This window comes from Chenopodium album, chromosome 1, assembly GCF_948465745.1.
Source record: "Chenopodium album chromosome 1, dcCheAlbu1.1, whole genome shotgun sequence".
NCBI classification, from domain to species: domain Eukaryota; kingdom Viridiplantae; phylum Streptophyta; class Magnoliopsida; order Caryophyllales; family Amaranthaceae; genus Chenopodium; species Chenopodium album.
Genome location: NC_137834.1, coordinates 53,247,632 through 53,262,880, shown reverse-complemented (window position 1 = coordinate 53,262,880; position 15,249 = coordinate 53,247,632). Strand labels below are relative to the sequence as shown.

Genomic DNA, 15,249 nt, shown 5'->3' with positions numbered 1-15,249 from the left:
GAGCTCATACCTTTCAACTCTAACTTGTTTCTTAAACAAGGCTTTGAGTTCTTGCATGATTGAATAGGCATCCTGGTCCTCAAAACGCTTTTGAAGACTAGGCTCCATGGTAGCAATCATTAAGCAAGTGATAGGTATAGCTCTGTCATGAGCTTCCTTGTGTTTCTTGATCTTTGTCGCAGTTGGATTTTCTGGCAGAGGTCCTGGAAATGGGGTGTCAATGATATCCTCTTTACCTTCAGATTTCAGAACAAGTCTTAGCATTCTTTCCCAAGTGGAAAAGTTATCCCCTGTCAACCTATCCTTCTCAAGGAATGGTCGAAGGTTGTAAACGTTGTTGTCATTGTGATTACAGCTACCCATCTATGTCAAAGTAAGGCAAAGTTTAATAATTATGTTTTATTTAAAATTAAAGTACCATAAACGCATTCATTTGGTAACTTTAAAACACTTTATTCAATAATTAATTGATCCCAATTGAATTTTAAGTGATTCCAAGATCCTTTATTTGTGTAATAATTGACTGGACTGAGGCCCTACCATCAACCATTACATTTTCAAGGTGAGTAAACTCTTTACTGATTACAACTCTTGTAACTCTTGGTTGAATAATTAATCATCACATGCTTAATTATTACCCTTAGCTTCAAGGTTCTAAACTCTTTAGGTAACCTTGTTGAGTATAACCAATTAAAAGTGTAAAACGTGATTTACCCCCACTCCCCTAAGATATAATATGACACCCAGCTGAGGCATGACCCATCATAAAATATCAAAGGTTTCATCGGGTTTTTAATTGGAAAAGCAATCTCAATATTACTGGGACCTAGATTTATTGTGTTGTGATTATTTAGTGAACTCTAGCGCATCATCAATCAACATAAATAAAATCTAACATGCATAATCTACTAATGCAATAATATAAAGCATGACATAGTATGACCCCTTAGTCCTAAGAAAACTAGAAATGAAAAAGCTCCCACTTGAATCATCATGGATCTCCATCCACTGCACCTTGCTCCTTTGGGCCTTCACTTCATGGTCTTCTTTGGACTAACACTATTTAAATAACTATTCTATTTACTTTAAATAAAAGTTACAAAAATACTTAACGGTACGCAGACCGTATTTAGATTACAAAAATACATCACGATGCGCAGATCGTATTTAAGAATCTATGGGCCACACTAGTCTATATACAGCAACATAATATCATATATTATAAAAGTGTCATATAATAAATCACTCAACATGCTTGTCTAAACTACAACATCGAATGTTCATAATAAAGTCAACGCATTTCCTAAAATATCTCATATTTTAATCATAATTAGATAATATCATATATTATTCATGACCGTTATAAAATATCATATATTTAATTTAGTCATGAGATAGAATCAAATCATATTTTAATCTAGAAAGATAAATCATATTTAATCTTTCATGATTATCCTAACAAATTTAGGAGATTCTATCCTAATTACTAGCCAATCAAATAATTTTAAAATCAATTATATCCTAATCTAATTATGGGATAATCACATTATTTAAATCAATTATTATCCTTTTGGAATATGCTCAGAATATCCTAGTCAATCTTATCCAAAATTAACCACTTTAATTAGGATAATTACCAATTTAACAACTTTAAATATGGATAATATCAAATATAACAACTTTTGAATATTTGTTTTTATCCTAAAATAAAATTTTTATCCAAATAAAACCAATTTTATCTTTTAAAAAATAAAAGATCATATTTTCAAAATATTTTATCTTATCCAAAATAAAACTGATTATATCCCAAAATAATTCATAATTATCTTGAAATAATTTTTCAAAACATTTTTTTTTTTTGAAAAAACCGCCAGCCACCATCGCCGGCCACCGTGGTTGGCTAGCCGAAGCTAGCCACGGTGGCTGGCTGCCTTGACGACAGCCACTGCCGCAAGGGCAGCAGCGCCAGCAGCCGTGCAACACTTGCACGTTGCTGCCCACAGCCACCCCCGACCTCCGCCCTCCCCTTCCCTCCCTCTTGGACCAGCAGCGGCGGCAGCCACCGTGGTTGCGCCACCCAGCCGTGGCTGCAGCCTCTAAATAATTTTTTTTTGTGTTATAATTTAATTAAAATAACACTTATCATAATTAAATAAAATCAGTCCATAAGATTAAAATTAAATCACATTCAACTTTAAAATTAGGGTTCTTCATAAATTAATCCCAATTTAATTCTAACTTTTAAAATTAAATTGATGATCATACACAATACACTTTTATGCATAAATCAATCCGATTAAAATTATGAATCATAAAATAAATCGAATTAAATCAAAATCAAGCACAAAAATCATATTTTAGGGCTAGGATTTTCGAAAAATTCAAAATTTAGGGTTAGGGGGTTCGAAAATTTCGAACAATTTAGGGCTAAATTTCGGTCTCTTCATGGCTATTTTGAGCATAATTAAATCACATTTAATCAATTCCAAAAGTTTAATCACATTAAATATAATAATTGAACCATAATTAAATTAATTTCTCCCTCTTAATTGATTATAAAATTAACGTGGACATCAAATAATCGTATTATTATGATCTAGCGCGTTCATGCAAGAGGCTAACTGATACCACTGTAGGAGTTTATAGGTACTACACAGCGGAAATAACATGAATCATATTCAATCAAGTACCAATCCCAAGAATCACATGCATAACACACAAGACACATAATCATACCTTTGACGTGTGAATTCCACGAAGCTATTCGACAGACAAATCAGGGAGAGAATAGAGCCCCAAGCGTTGCTCCTCTACTTAGTCCACGAGATTCGAACGAGCCGTCCACCAATACTAGATTGGTCAAGTGATTGAGGAAAACCGCGATCACCACCTTTACGGACAACCGACCACCGCACGAACCACCACCGCACGAACCACCACCACCACGAGACACCACCAGCGCCAATGAGGAGGAGGAGGAGAGAGCCGTGTGAGAGAGGACTATGAGAGGGGTTGGGTTTCGTGTTTGCTAATTTGGGTTTGATCACACTGATCAGTTAATTCCATCTCTCCTTGCAAACCTAGGCACCTAGTCTATTTATAATCTCATTATAATTAGACTAGGGCACGAAGCCCAAAACTCTCTTATAATCCCCATATGGCCGGCCACCTAGAGTGATGAGGCCCATGATGGGCCTCGTCCTCTAATGCTCGATCTAGCCCCTTTGTGTGACCTTATAGGATCCGTCCAATTGAGCTTTGGGCTATTTTACCAGTCCAAAGATCGTTAGTACCTCTAGCTATGGAAAAACGACGACCTAAAAGTACGAACTTAATTATCTCCATAATTTGATCCAATTATATATCTAGTAATTGCACACGACGAAGACATAACTCCTTCAAGAGTTCCTGCCCAAATCACCAAAATGTGCACCAAAACCCGCGCCCGCAGCCCATAGATCTCGCACCCGCGGCCATGAGAAAATGTGGAGAGCCCTCTCCGAGCCCTCTCCAAGCCCTCTCCATGGGACTTGAAACTCCTTTGCTTGGCTCTTTTTGCTCCTCTTGAATCCTTTGCAAAACTAAGTCTTTAGGCACCTACAAGAGAAACCAAAGAGAGAAAATAGAAGAGAAAAAGAGCAATAAAAAAGGAAAACACGAAGAAAAGCACATAAAGGAAAGTAAAACACGAAAGAAGAAGAAATTGAGAAACTAGAGGAGAAATGATCAAAATGGGAAAAGAAAAGCATGAAAAGTATAGTGAAAATATCCTAAAACACTACCCTATGAGTGCCATAAATGACACTCATCAAATTCCAATCAATTAAAACTTGTAAACAAATGCGAAAATCAATGTATTAGAAGGAAAGTGTGAGAGATTACCTACAGTTTTTCATTTCTTCTGGAACAATCACAAACACTTTTTTGATTATGGATCGACTAGCAGAAATTCAATGCGTAATCTCAGCATTCAATGTGTATTCCTGAATAATCTCATTTTTCAATTATTCAACTATTTCATTTTACCAAGTTCAATGTTAGCCCGATTAGTCAACATTTATATGTTTCGATGCAACAACAAGATGCTATTTGTAACAAGTAATTTTGTTGGTGGGTTAATTGGTCTTCAATTGCTTGAATTCTTCAATCGGATTTTTGACTGTTATTAGAGGGAAAGGAATTAAAGAGGAGAGAGGAGAGAGGAGAGAGGAGAGAGAAAAGGTAGTGGGGGGGAGTAAATTGGGTGGGAAAGGTTAATAGTGGGCCCGATTAACATGAAAATTGAACGGAAAACGTTAATGGGTAGTGCTATCCAAACGTTTTCTATCTTGCGAATAGTTGTAAACAATTTAAAAAAAATGGGTAGTTATTAACAAAATAACCTATCTTACGAATAGTTATAGACAAATTTTTCAAATTTTCCTTAATTTTTAAAAATTTGTGGTAGCATTAGTGATTGACCTGATTGTTAAAGCACCACAGCTCTACAGCAAACATACTAAATCTGACGGACCACGGTGAATCAAGAAGAGCGGGGAAATCCTCTAAACCGTCAGATCCAAAAACTTGAGGGTTTTAGACTTCCTGCAACTTTTCGTCTGCAATAGTCTTCCCCAACTTTATATATATCTTCTTCCCTCCTATAATCCCTTTTCTCTTTTCTCTTTCCTCCCTTCCTCCCTTAAACCGCTCTCTACATCTAGAAAAGCGGATTTATCTCCGAACTCCTGGGAAGTTTATCAAGATCTACTCCTCTTTTAAACTTTGTATTCCTTGATTGGAGTTTTCTCAGGTTTGTTTTTTATGTTCTCTGGGTTTTTAAACAAATTTATTATTAAATTTTAATTTGATTTTCTTAGATTTTAAATTTTTTTTTTTTCACTGCTCCGTTTTTCCTAATTTTGAGTTTTGAATTTTACCCAAGTCGTAATTTTGATAACCAAGTTCTGGGTTTTAGTCAAACCCCATGAATTTTCCTGATCTTAATTTTTATTTTAAGGTTAATTTGATTAAAGATATCTTTTTGATGAACTTTCTGGATTTTGATGTGGTTCCCTCAGCTTTCTCATGTTCAAATTCCTTATCAGCTAAGTAAATTTCGTTTAGAATTTTCTAACTCTTGATTTTGATTTTTAATTATTTTGTCGTTGTCATATTATATGAACATAAATTTTTATGTTTTTAAATTTTATTAACCATCCTTTTCAAAAGCAAGAATCTTTTACTTTCCTTGATAAGTGATGCAGAATAAATCCTCTCTTATTGCCTTGCACTAACTTTCTGTTTATTTTTTTAAGTAATACTCGGCATATATTAGCGAAAGCGACATTTTTGTGCTATTATTGTTTATTATCTTCAGAATTTTAGTCAAATATCTAAGGAGACACTACATACAAGTATATACTAAAGAAGGAAAAGGGTTGTTTGTTTAATAATCGGTTTTACTATATACAAAGACTTATTTCTCAGTAAAATTTTGCCATCTTGTAATACAGGTGATAAATTGGAGGAAGGATGGTTTGTGAAAAGCCGACCGAGCTATGTATCCTTTTCGTGTATGAATGTGTTTATATCTGATGCTTTCTGTGTGTCCATGGCAATTTTTCCCTTTGTTAATCAGTTAGTATTGATTATTATAGTTCGAATGTTTAGCTATACCTACGGTTATGAACTTTTGGGGCGAGTAGTGAAGGGTAAATGATGCTTAAATTAAGTTTAAAATTTGATGAAAGAACATCCATGTTATTGTTGATTTGGATTTAGTTCGATTTTATTCTTGGCATAGCTTACTTTTTAGGATTCAGTTTGATTTTATATCAGTTGAAACATTTCTTTTATCACGTTGCCGATGCATAAAATCAATTGAAATTGTCTTTTATTATACTATTGAAAAAAAATACTAATATTTGAATTTTTATTAAGTACACATTGAAAGGAATGTAAAAAAAATCACACATGACTATATTTTTTAATATCTATAATTTACAAATGTTAGTCAAAGTAAAGTTAATGAAAAGTGTATAAGTCAAAACCGTGTCAATTAATTTAGAATGGAGGAAATACTTTTATTGTTGATAAATATCCTCTATTTTTAAGCCTTGTTATTGTTGATGTTTATCCTCTGTTTTGAAAATTTACTTTTGAGATTTTGCTGAACGAGTGTTGATTAATTGAGAATTTGAGATTATTACGCATATGGATGTGGCGTGCTTAGTCAGTATCCCTTGTTAATTTAGTAGGATGCTACTCTTGCTACTTCAATCCTTGACTCTGATCCAGCTAAAGGGGCGGATTCAGGTTCAATCCTTTCCAAACCTGCAGAAAAGGCTATGGTATGTTAAATTTATTTTGGTATCTATGATAAGATTATTTTAAAGTTAACTGTTTATTTCATTTTTTCCCCTTACTATTGGCCATTGCTGAAAAGAGATGGGTCTAGGGTAGGTTTTTAAGCCCTTTTCGTATAATTGGGGTTAGTTATTATGTATATGTAATGTACTGGCTACGACCAACGATTAATACTAGTAAATTGCAATAACTTAATGAGAAGGACGGCTTAAGATTGATTGATTACGATAGAGAAGGTTACAATTGATAACTTGAGGCTATCACTCTCCTTAGTAGCTTGAGGCTACAACTCTCACCAAATGTTTTCACTCAATTTCTGGATAATCTCTCTCTTCCTACTACTCTCATATTTAACTAAGATGGTCAAGTTGACCTTAGGGATACATGTGATTACTTAAAGCTAAATTAAGAAAAACATAGATAAAGCACAAAGAAACTAGTTGCCTTCCTTTCCTTCTCTGCTCTTTAATTACTTTTGTCATCTTCTCATTTGGAGTTGTCAAAGCATGGAGTGTCCTCCCCTGTTGCATCCCTTGGTAGCACTTGATTGACTTTCCTTCTCCTTGTATAAACCTTGATCGGAGGTTGACCCGTCTTGAGATTTGGATTACTTGGATCCGTGACAGTATACCAGTATATTCTATGAAATATCTGTGACACAATCTACTAGGCGGATATTCGATGAAACAATAGAGTAATATCAAGTGAAGTTCCTATAATCTTTTAAGTGTTTAGATGGATTAGTGCTGCACCATATTCTAAATACTGTTATAAGCTGCATTTGTATGTGACTGTTTAGATTCTTTTGTTTGCTGTCACTCATAGAATAAGAACTCGGCCGTTACGTCACAATGTGGCTGAGACATAACGGATTTGGAGCCTACCGTGTCACTTCATATGCTTTGCGTGTCTGGTCACTGTTTGTGATTCTGCTGCGGTGAACTTGAACATGAAACACTGACATAAAGGTCTAAAAGACAGTTGTGAATGAGTTAGTAGGACTGGATAATGGTCATGTTATATCTAGATGTTTCATAACCTGCTGTTTTTGTAAATTATTATCTGCATCAGTTGTTTCTTTCTGTATCATCGTGTTAAAAGCTTATTTTTGTGATCAGCCATTGTTTATTAATCTTTCTTAAAAAAATAAAATTTTGTGACGAAAGCTTTCTTCTACTTGACTTTTTGTAGTTAGAATGGTATCAAGTTGTGTAATCCTTGAACCTTGGTTTTAAAAAGCGTGCCTCGCTCCCTGGGAATTGGGCTTTAGCCAGGCGAGGCTCAGTCACCTACGGAAGGCGCGCGCCTCAAAGCGCCTTTGCGCCTCAAGGAAAATAACTATTAAGTTATAAATTGAAGAATGATGGACATTTTTTTCAAATTCAGACTACCTTAGCTTTACATATATCATTATTTAATTTATTATGAATCTTTTAATTGTTATTAAGTACAATCAAACTAAAAATAATTTGAATAGATATATAAATACATGCGCCTTGCATACAAAAGGCGCACGCCTTCTCCTTGCGCCTAGGCTGCAAGGACCATTTGCGCCTTTTAAAACTAAGCCTTGAACCCCCCCCCCCCCCCCCCCCCCCCCCCCCCCCCCCCCGGCTCAAGCTTTACTGTTTAGGAATGTTTATGAAAGTAGACCCATTAATTATTGCTTGGCATTCTCTAGGTTGCATCTGACAATGGGATCAGTTCTGATTACACCACTCCTAATCAGGGTGCCTCCAGTGTCAAAGGTGAGACTGGTCAAGAGTCAGTTGCAGGGCAAGATGTGTATAATCCACCTCCTAGCTATTACAATTATTATTATCCAGGTTAGATATTGACAGCTTTTTATCTTAAAATTTACTTTGTTGAATTTTTTTTTTTTTTATTTAATTTTATATAACATGCTCTCTTGCTGAAATGCTATGCTGGATAATAAGTTTGCTACTAACTGTTACGTCAGTTGCACAAACTAGGAAAATTGCATACATTATACTTGGATAATGCACAAAATATAAATATAATATTGTGTTTGTAATGCTATATGTTGAAGCCTTGGCCAGTTGGCCTAAGTATATTGAATTATTCGTCAACTATGCAGATGTGGGAAAAGGTATCCAAATTATCAATAAAATATGAACTGAAAAGATATACAAGGAGAGAAACGAGTTAGATTTAGCCACCACCCTGTATGCTCTTCCTTTTGAAATATTAGTTTTGAAGAATTGTAATATCAGTTTATTGAATATAAGTTCTGTTTTTCTTTTTACTTTCCTTTTTTTTTTTCTTCGCTCTCTTTTTTTTGTATCACACATAACAATGTGTGTGAAACAACTCACATTCCTCTTTGATTGCCGTTACAAATCCCATTTGAGACCAAAAGACGTTTTGTCAACATGGGACTACTCTCCCGACTAAACTTGTGTTTCTATTAAATGAAATGAAATGAAATGACAACTAATCTCCTCACTAAACTTGTGTTTCCATCAATTGATATGAAATGACAAACCCCATGTAATCACTTCCTCTTTTATTATTATATATTGACATTAATCTGGTTTATATCTATTCTTGGAGCTTCTTGCTTTTTTATTTTTATTTTTTTCGATAAGATAATATATCTTTCCTTCAATTTTCACTCGTTTGAAATCAGATTAATTCATGAATATTTCTATAAAAAAAAAAATTATTTTCACATCACTCATAGTTCATGTAAATGATGACATTGCCACTCTTGCCCCATATGTACATACTTATACAATAGTTGGGATTATTCATGTGTAATGATGACATTGCCATTCTTGCCCCATATGTAAATACTTATACAATAGTTGGGATTATTCATGTGTAATTTCTGATTAAACTTTGTAATGTTAGTAATATTTATGTTCAACTCTCTGTAAGTTTAATCTAGCAATCTCTATAAATGATAAGCATGATGCATTATTTGGTAGATTTTCTTGACATGTGAATTGTTTATGCCTCTGATGTGAGTGATTGAACATCAGAATAGAGTGAAGATATGTATATCTTAATTTGGCTGGCATAAACCGCCAAAGTTTGCATTGATGCCATGGTATACCCTAGTGGCCAGTGTAGCTTTTCAAATTGTATTTTGTAGGGAGCTTAACTGCTTAAGTCCTCTCTTGCCTTTAGATAAGCTGTGCAAAATGCTTTTGTCATTAACTACAGCTTAATTACCAAGCCTGTCCTTAAACTTGTAGACCAATGTATTTTATTTCGTTTCTCACCCTTAATGTTTTCTTGTCACTGCATATTGTACATTGTTATAATGTACATCAATATCTTTATTTGTCCACTTTGGTACTTAGAATATGCCTACTGTTGATAGTAATAGTTAGTATTGGATAAAATGTTAACAGAATAGTTTCTCTGTGCATCTAAAGAAATATAAGCAGTGGATCTGTCAAATAAGAATAGATTGAAAATAAGAAGAAAAAAGTTCTTGACTATCAATGGAGTTTTTCCCTTTTCATATAAATGCTCCATCCATTGCTTTCTTCCTGCACTCCCAACACACACATTAAAATACAGAGGAAGTTTGTTTGACATTTATAAACCTTTCTATTGCAGGCTACAATGGGACTTTTGGTCAATCAGATGATGGCAGAGATCATTCATCTATGGTAACTCAACAAAGACATTTAAACTTAATTTGTGAACTGATTTTTTTGAATGCATTTTCCACCAAATATTTACTTATTTGGGCATTACCCACCAAATTGGGATCTGATGGTTGCTCTCCCTCATGTAGCATTCTTTTGCAATGCAGGGTGTACAAACAAATCACAGCTCAATAGCTTATTACATGCCTGGCTATAATCCTTATGCTGCTGGAACTTTTGTTGGGGCTGATGGGCATTGTGTTAGTCAGCCATTTTATACACCAGTTTCCACCTATGGGGCTGAAGTGCCGCCTTGTTATGCTTGGGATTTAAATTATCTTGGAGATCCCTCAACTGGGTCAAATGCTGCCCCTGGGAATGTCAAATCGAACCCCTCTCCTGCTAACGTAGCAAGGTCAAATGGCATCAAACCTTCAAAATTATATGGATCCTTGGGCAAGCACTCTTCGACACCTGTAAACTCTAAATCACGTCCATCTGTTGCTGCGCCTTATGTTTCTCAGCCCAAGTTCGACACTGAACCCACTAAACCATTGAATAAGGTGCATAACACATTGCCAACATTAGAAAATTTTCGGTATGCTTTGACTGTGAATTCTGCTATAGCTTTTTCCCTAGTTTCTTTACAAATAAGGTGTTTGGACCTGCTTTCTGAATTGGTTAGCTACAAAGGTAGCATCCTTCAGGTCAATTAAATAATTTAAGTGAAATTTGTCAGTGGTTTTATGACATTTTTAAATGGATCCAATCACCCTTTTAACTCTGAGCCACCGTGTTGAGTTGATTCTGTCTTTTCTCATGGTTGTAGCTTAAGCTTAAATCCTATTTGCTACTGTCTTTAATGTTATTCTTTCAGTGTCATTCACTGAGATTGAATCTGTCTCTTTTCTATGTTTGCTCAGTCAGGTTCCTATTTTCCATCAGCTGGGTATGCAAATGTTTACCATCCTGCCGGAAACTATCAGTCTTTATCTTTCCCAAAACGAGGTGTGTTTGGAAATACTGGTCCAATGGGCTACAGATCAAATGCAAGGATGTGGAATGGAAATGATAAATTTAGACCTAGTAGGAAAAGTGAGTTAGAAATGTCAGCCGAGCTAACATGTGGTCCTCGAGCCAACAGCAAGAGCAATTCAGACTCATCTGAAAAGGAACCATTAGGTTCAGCAGTACAGAGATATACATATAACTTGGCAGAGTTCCAAACAGAGTATGAAGCTGCAAAGTTTTACGTCATCAAATCCTATAGTGAAGATGATGTTCATAAATGCATTAAGTATGATGTTTGGTCTAGTACTGCAAATGGAAATAAGAAGCTGGATGCAGCATTTCATGATGCAGAAGTGAAAGCTAGTGAGACAGGCGTAAATTGTCCAATATTCCTATTCTTCTCAGTAAGTAAAATCAGTACATCTAAAGATCTAAAATCACATTACGATGAATGATTAGGGACTATTATGGATTATTTCAAAAAGTTGTGGTGTACCTCTACCATGTAAGTTTAGACAATTTAATTATATTCTCTTCACCCCTAATTAAAAATCTAATTTGCCTTTTGCATAATTTTTAAGGAGTGAATTAAAAAATAAGATAGTGGGGTTTGGTATTAAAGGTGAATATAAAACACAAGATAGTGGGGTTGGGCTAGTTAACAAAAGAATAAGATAGTGGAGTTTGGTTGATTAAGTAAGTAAAGAAATCGATAAAGTTGAAATCTGAATTTTGTATAGGGAGTTAGGGACAAGGTTTTTGGAAGGAATAAGATTTTTTTGGGGATGGAGGGATCCGTGTTTTTTGTTTTACTTGCAACTCTGCCTTAGTCATGCACTTTTAAGAGGTGATTAAAGAAGTTAATTGAATGATTTTATCAAAATTATTAACACCATGAATAAGGAAGGGTTAGGTATTGTGTGTAAATGTTATTTTGATTAATTTGTTTGTTTTCATTACATAATCTTGACCTCAAAGTGCTTGTCGTAAGGCTTTGTTGCAAGTAAATAAAGGGCAAGTATTTCTCATATGCTTAATTTTTAGTACTTAGAGAAAGGGGTAAAATCCTTATTTGCCAGTGATTAGCTTAAGTTGTTGGTTGGGGTGTCATATTTTCTATTATTGAAAACAAGGTGAAGATTATAAAAAAGTTTAGTTTATTTTGGCGCAGAACTGTTGGATGACTGGGATATATACAGTTGCTCTTATAATATAGATCCTTCTCCACTATATAGAACTAATTTCCCCGTCAAAAAAAATAAAATAAAAATATAGGACTAATTTACTTAGACTGGCTGCTAATGATGGACATTAGATCTGAGCAGTTTATGGAGACTTTGCATTAACTCGATTTAAATGAATAATAGTTATGCCCCCACTCCTTGTTAAAGTGCTGCATTTCTGACTCAAACCTTAGGTGAAATGAAAGTGTTGTATGACCTAGTCTTGAAGATGTTACTTTGCATTTTTATTTTTTCTGAAAAGTTGTACTCCTTTTTCATTAGCATTGTAATTTTGGTAAAATTTATTAAGCCTTTTGTTTCAAATTACAGGTTAATGGAAGTGGACAGTTTGTTGGAGTAGCTGAGATGACCGGCCAAGTGGATTTCAACAAGAATATGGATTTCTGGCAGCTTGACAAGTGGAGTGGTTTCTTCCCAGTGAAGTGGCATATCGTGAAAGATATACCAAATTCTCAACTGCGACATATAATTCTTGAAAACAATGAAAATAGGCCTGTGACCTACACTCGGGATACCCAAGAGGTAACAAAATTTTGTAAAAATTTAAGTAATGGATTGGGTTTATAGCAATGTCTACATGAATTTTGACCTCGAACTATTTGTAGTTTGCACTATAACCTTTAGTTTGATTGCATCTTTTCAACCAGATTGCTGGATGCTGAATTGTGCTTGTTAGTCATTTGTGGTTGTGGACCTTGTAGTGTAGGTTATGGTTTATAAATGATATATTTCCCAAATTGTTACTTGGAAGTGAATGGTTCCTCTTCTATCTTTCTGTCTGGGGTGTGAGGTTGTCTAATGTAAGGTGGATCACAAGTTCACAATGCTGTGGTAGCTCATGTGTGTTTTTTTTTTCCTTTTTTCTTCATATAAGCTGTATTGGTCTCTTTTAAACTGTATGCTTGTCTCTAGGCAATGGCCTATATGACAATCGACTACTTTCTATTTATCTTGTTTCTAGTGACCCATGTATATGTGTATTAAATTGTTTTAATCTGGCATATTTAATCTTCTGTTCTGCTTCGTACCCCACCCAAAAAAACTTTGCGATGATGCTACATAAGTGGGGTGAGAAATCACAGAGGCTTTTGCCAGCGCCTCTGATGGCATGCCCCATTAATGTTTGAGCAATAAGTGAAGAGGCCTCCTTTCTTTTCTCTGATTTCTACATCTTAATGGATTTGTAGATTGGGCTAAAGCAAGGGTTAGAAATGCTGAAGATTTTCAAGAACTATCTATCGAAGACATCACTTGTAGATGACCTCGATTTCTATGAAGGCCGAGAAAAGTCCCTGCAAATGAAAAGAAGTAGCAAATCTGGTGGTCATCAGACAGAAGTATTTGGGAATGGAAATTTACCGGTAAGTTCAGCTCTTATATCCTTCAGTTGACTTCTGTTGGTTTTCTTTTTCCATGTTTTATTACTCTGTACTTTATATAGAGAGCAAGAATAGACGGAACATTTGTCAAAAAAAAAAAAAGAAAAAGAATAGATGGAGCATTCTACTTTGTGTTTTGTATAAGTTTTTGGATTTTCTTAATCAACCCTTCTCCTCCAATCCCGAATATAAATAGTGTTTATTAATTTGCTAAAGATGGATACTTAAACTAATAGCTCCTCTGTCTGGTGTTACAGAAGCAGGTGGAGACAGAAGCTAAACGGGGAGAAGAATTGAAGTCTCAGGTGGCCTCTGTTTCGGTTCTTGTCAACCTTACCAGTAACTTATCCCTCAGTTCCGATCCAAAAGTAGTTCTGTAGTTGGTTTATTTCTGTTTTGTGCAATCTTTCTGATAGGGGTGTCTGAGAGTAGTTTGCTTTGTATCTTGGTTCTTTTTTAAAATGGATGCTTTCTTAGATAGGATTTTTTTTTTTCTTTCTAAAAAATGTTGTTCGATACCTCGATTCTGAATGCGCTGTCATATGATCTGTCAAAGCTTAATGGCTCTTGTCATCCTTTTATCTTCCTTTGATTATTGTTTTCATTTGAACATTATGGTTTTTTTTAATACCCCCTTACATATTAGTTGTAAATTTTAAATTTTTTCTTTTTCACAATTAATATTTCAAAGTTATAATTAACGTAAAGTTTTATATGTGGATGGCCACACGGTGTGGCCATCCTTCACGAGGGTTACTTCGTAAGTGTTATAGGGGTTATTTGTTCAATTTACAGGGATTACTTTGTCAGTGTTTTAGGGGTTCTTTAAGAGTTAGGGTCTGTTCTCATTGACTGAACTGAGCTGAAGTGAAGTGAACTGAATTGAAATGAATAATTTATAAGAGAAAGAAATTAGAAACTGAACTTAACTGAACTGAATTTCAACGTAAGAGAACAGACCCTTACTTGGTCAGTATTGCAGGGGTTACTACTATACAATTAACATGTTACAGAGGTTGTATAATTTTTATTTTATTAATTTATTTTTAGTAAAAGCAGCTATAGGCACAAATTAATATACTACCTCCGTTAAATGTTATATGCAACTTTGGAATATTTTATACTTCACAAATAATACCCTAAAGTTGCATAAAACATTTAACGAAGGTAGTAGAAACTTAGACAATACGGAGTAATTGGAAGGAACCTCCTCTATGGTTCTATCACACGGACAAACCTCTAACGCATAATTTGCTCAATTACTTTAGAAGACTAAAGTTAGCTGTAAGAATTAAGATTAGCTTCTTTAGAAACATGAACAAAATTAACCTGCTCAAATAACTTTTTTTTAAGTTTTTTTTTTTTCTATTTTTTTTCCAGCTTTTTTTACCTAACTGTCATTCCTAATTAAGAGCCGTCTCTTTATTTACCCTTTACTCAGTTAATCAATTGTAAGCAATCACTTTTGAGGACGGTGACGACTATGTTTCTAGCATCACATTGTATTGCCGTCTTTAGGCCGAGCATAGCTTTTGCTTCGACCACAGCTACATATCAATTTAGTCGAGCTTGTTGGCAAGTAGTTATAATGACCTCCCTCCCGTTAAAGATTACACATACAACTATCGTGTGTGGGAAAATTAT

General features: G+C 34.7%; 1 protein-coding gene across 1 annotated transcript; it reads left to right on the top strand.

Moving 5' to 3' along the window:
* The first annotated feature begins 4,636 nt into the window (after positions 1 to 4,636).
* On the top strand, positions 4,637 to 14,186 carry LOC145556034 (YTH domain-containing protein ECT2-like). The gene is made up of 10 exons (XM_081617721.1): positions 4,637 to 4,792; positions 5,496 to 5,542; positions 6,280 to 6,332; positions 8,030 to 8,174; positions 9,940 to 9,992; positions 10,139 to 10,534; positions 10,895 to 11,386; positions 12,536 to 12,748; positions 13,414 to 13,587; positions 13,863 to 14,186. The coding sequence occupies exons 2-10, from the start codon at positions 5,515 to 5,517 to the stop codon at positions 13,983 to 13,985; spliced, it is 1,677 nt and encodes a 558-aa protein (XP_081473847.1). The 5' UTR covers positions 4,637 to 4,792; positions 5,496 to 5,514; the 3' UTR covers positions 13,986 to 14,186.
* Positions 14,187 to 15,249: the final 1,063 nt, after the last annotated feature.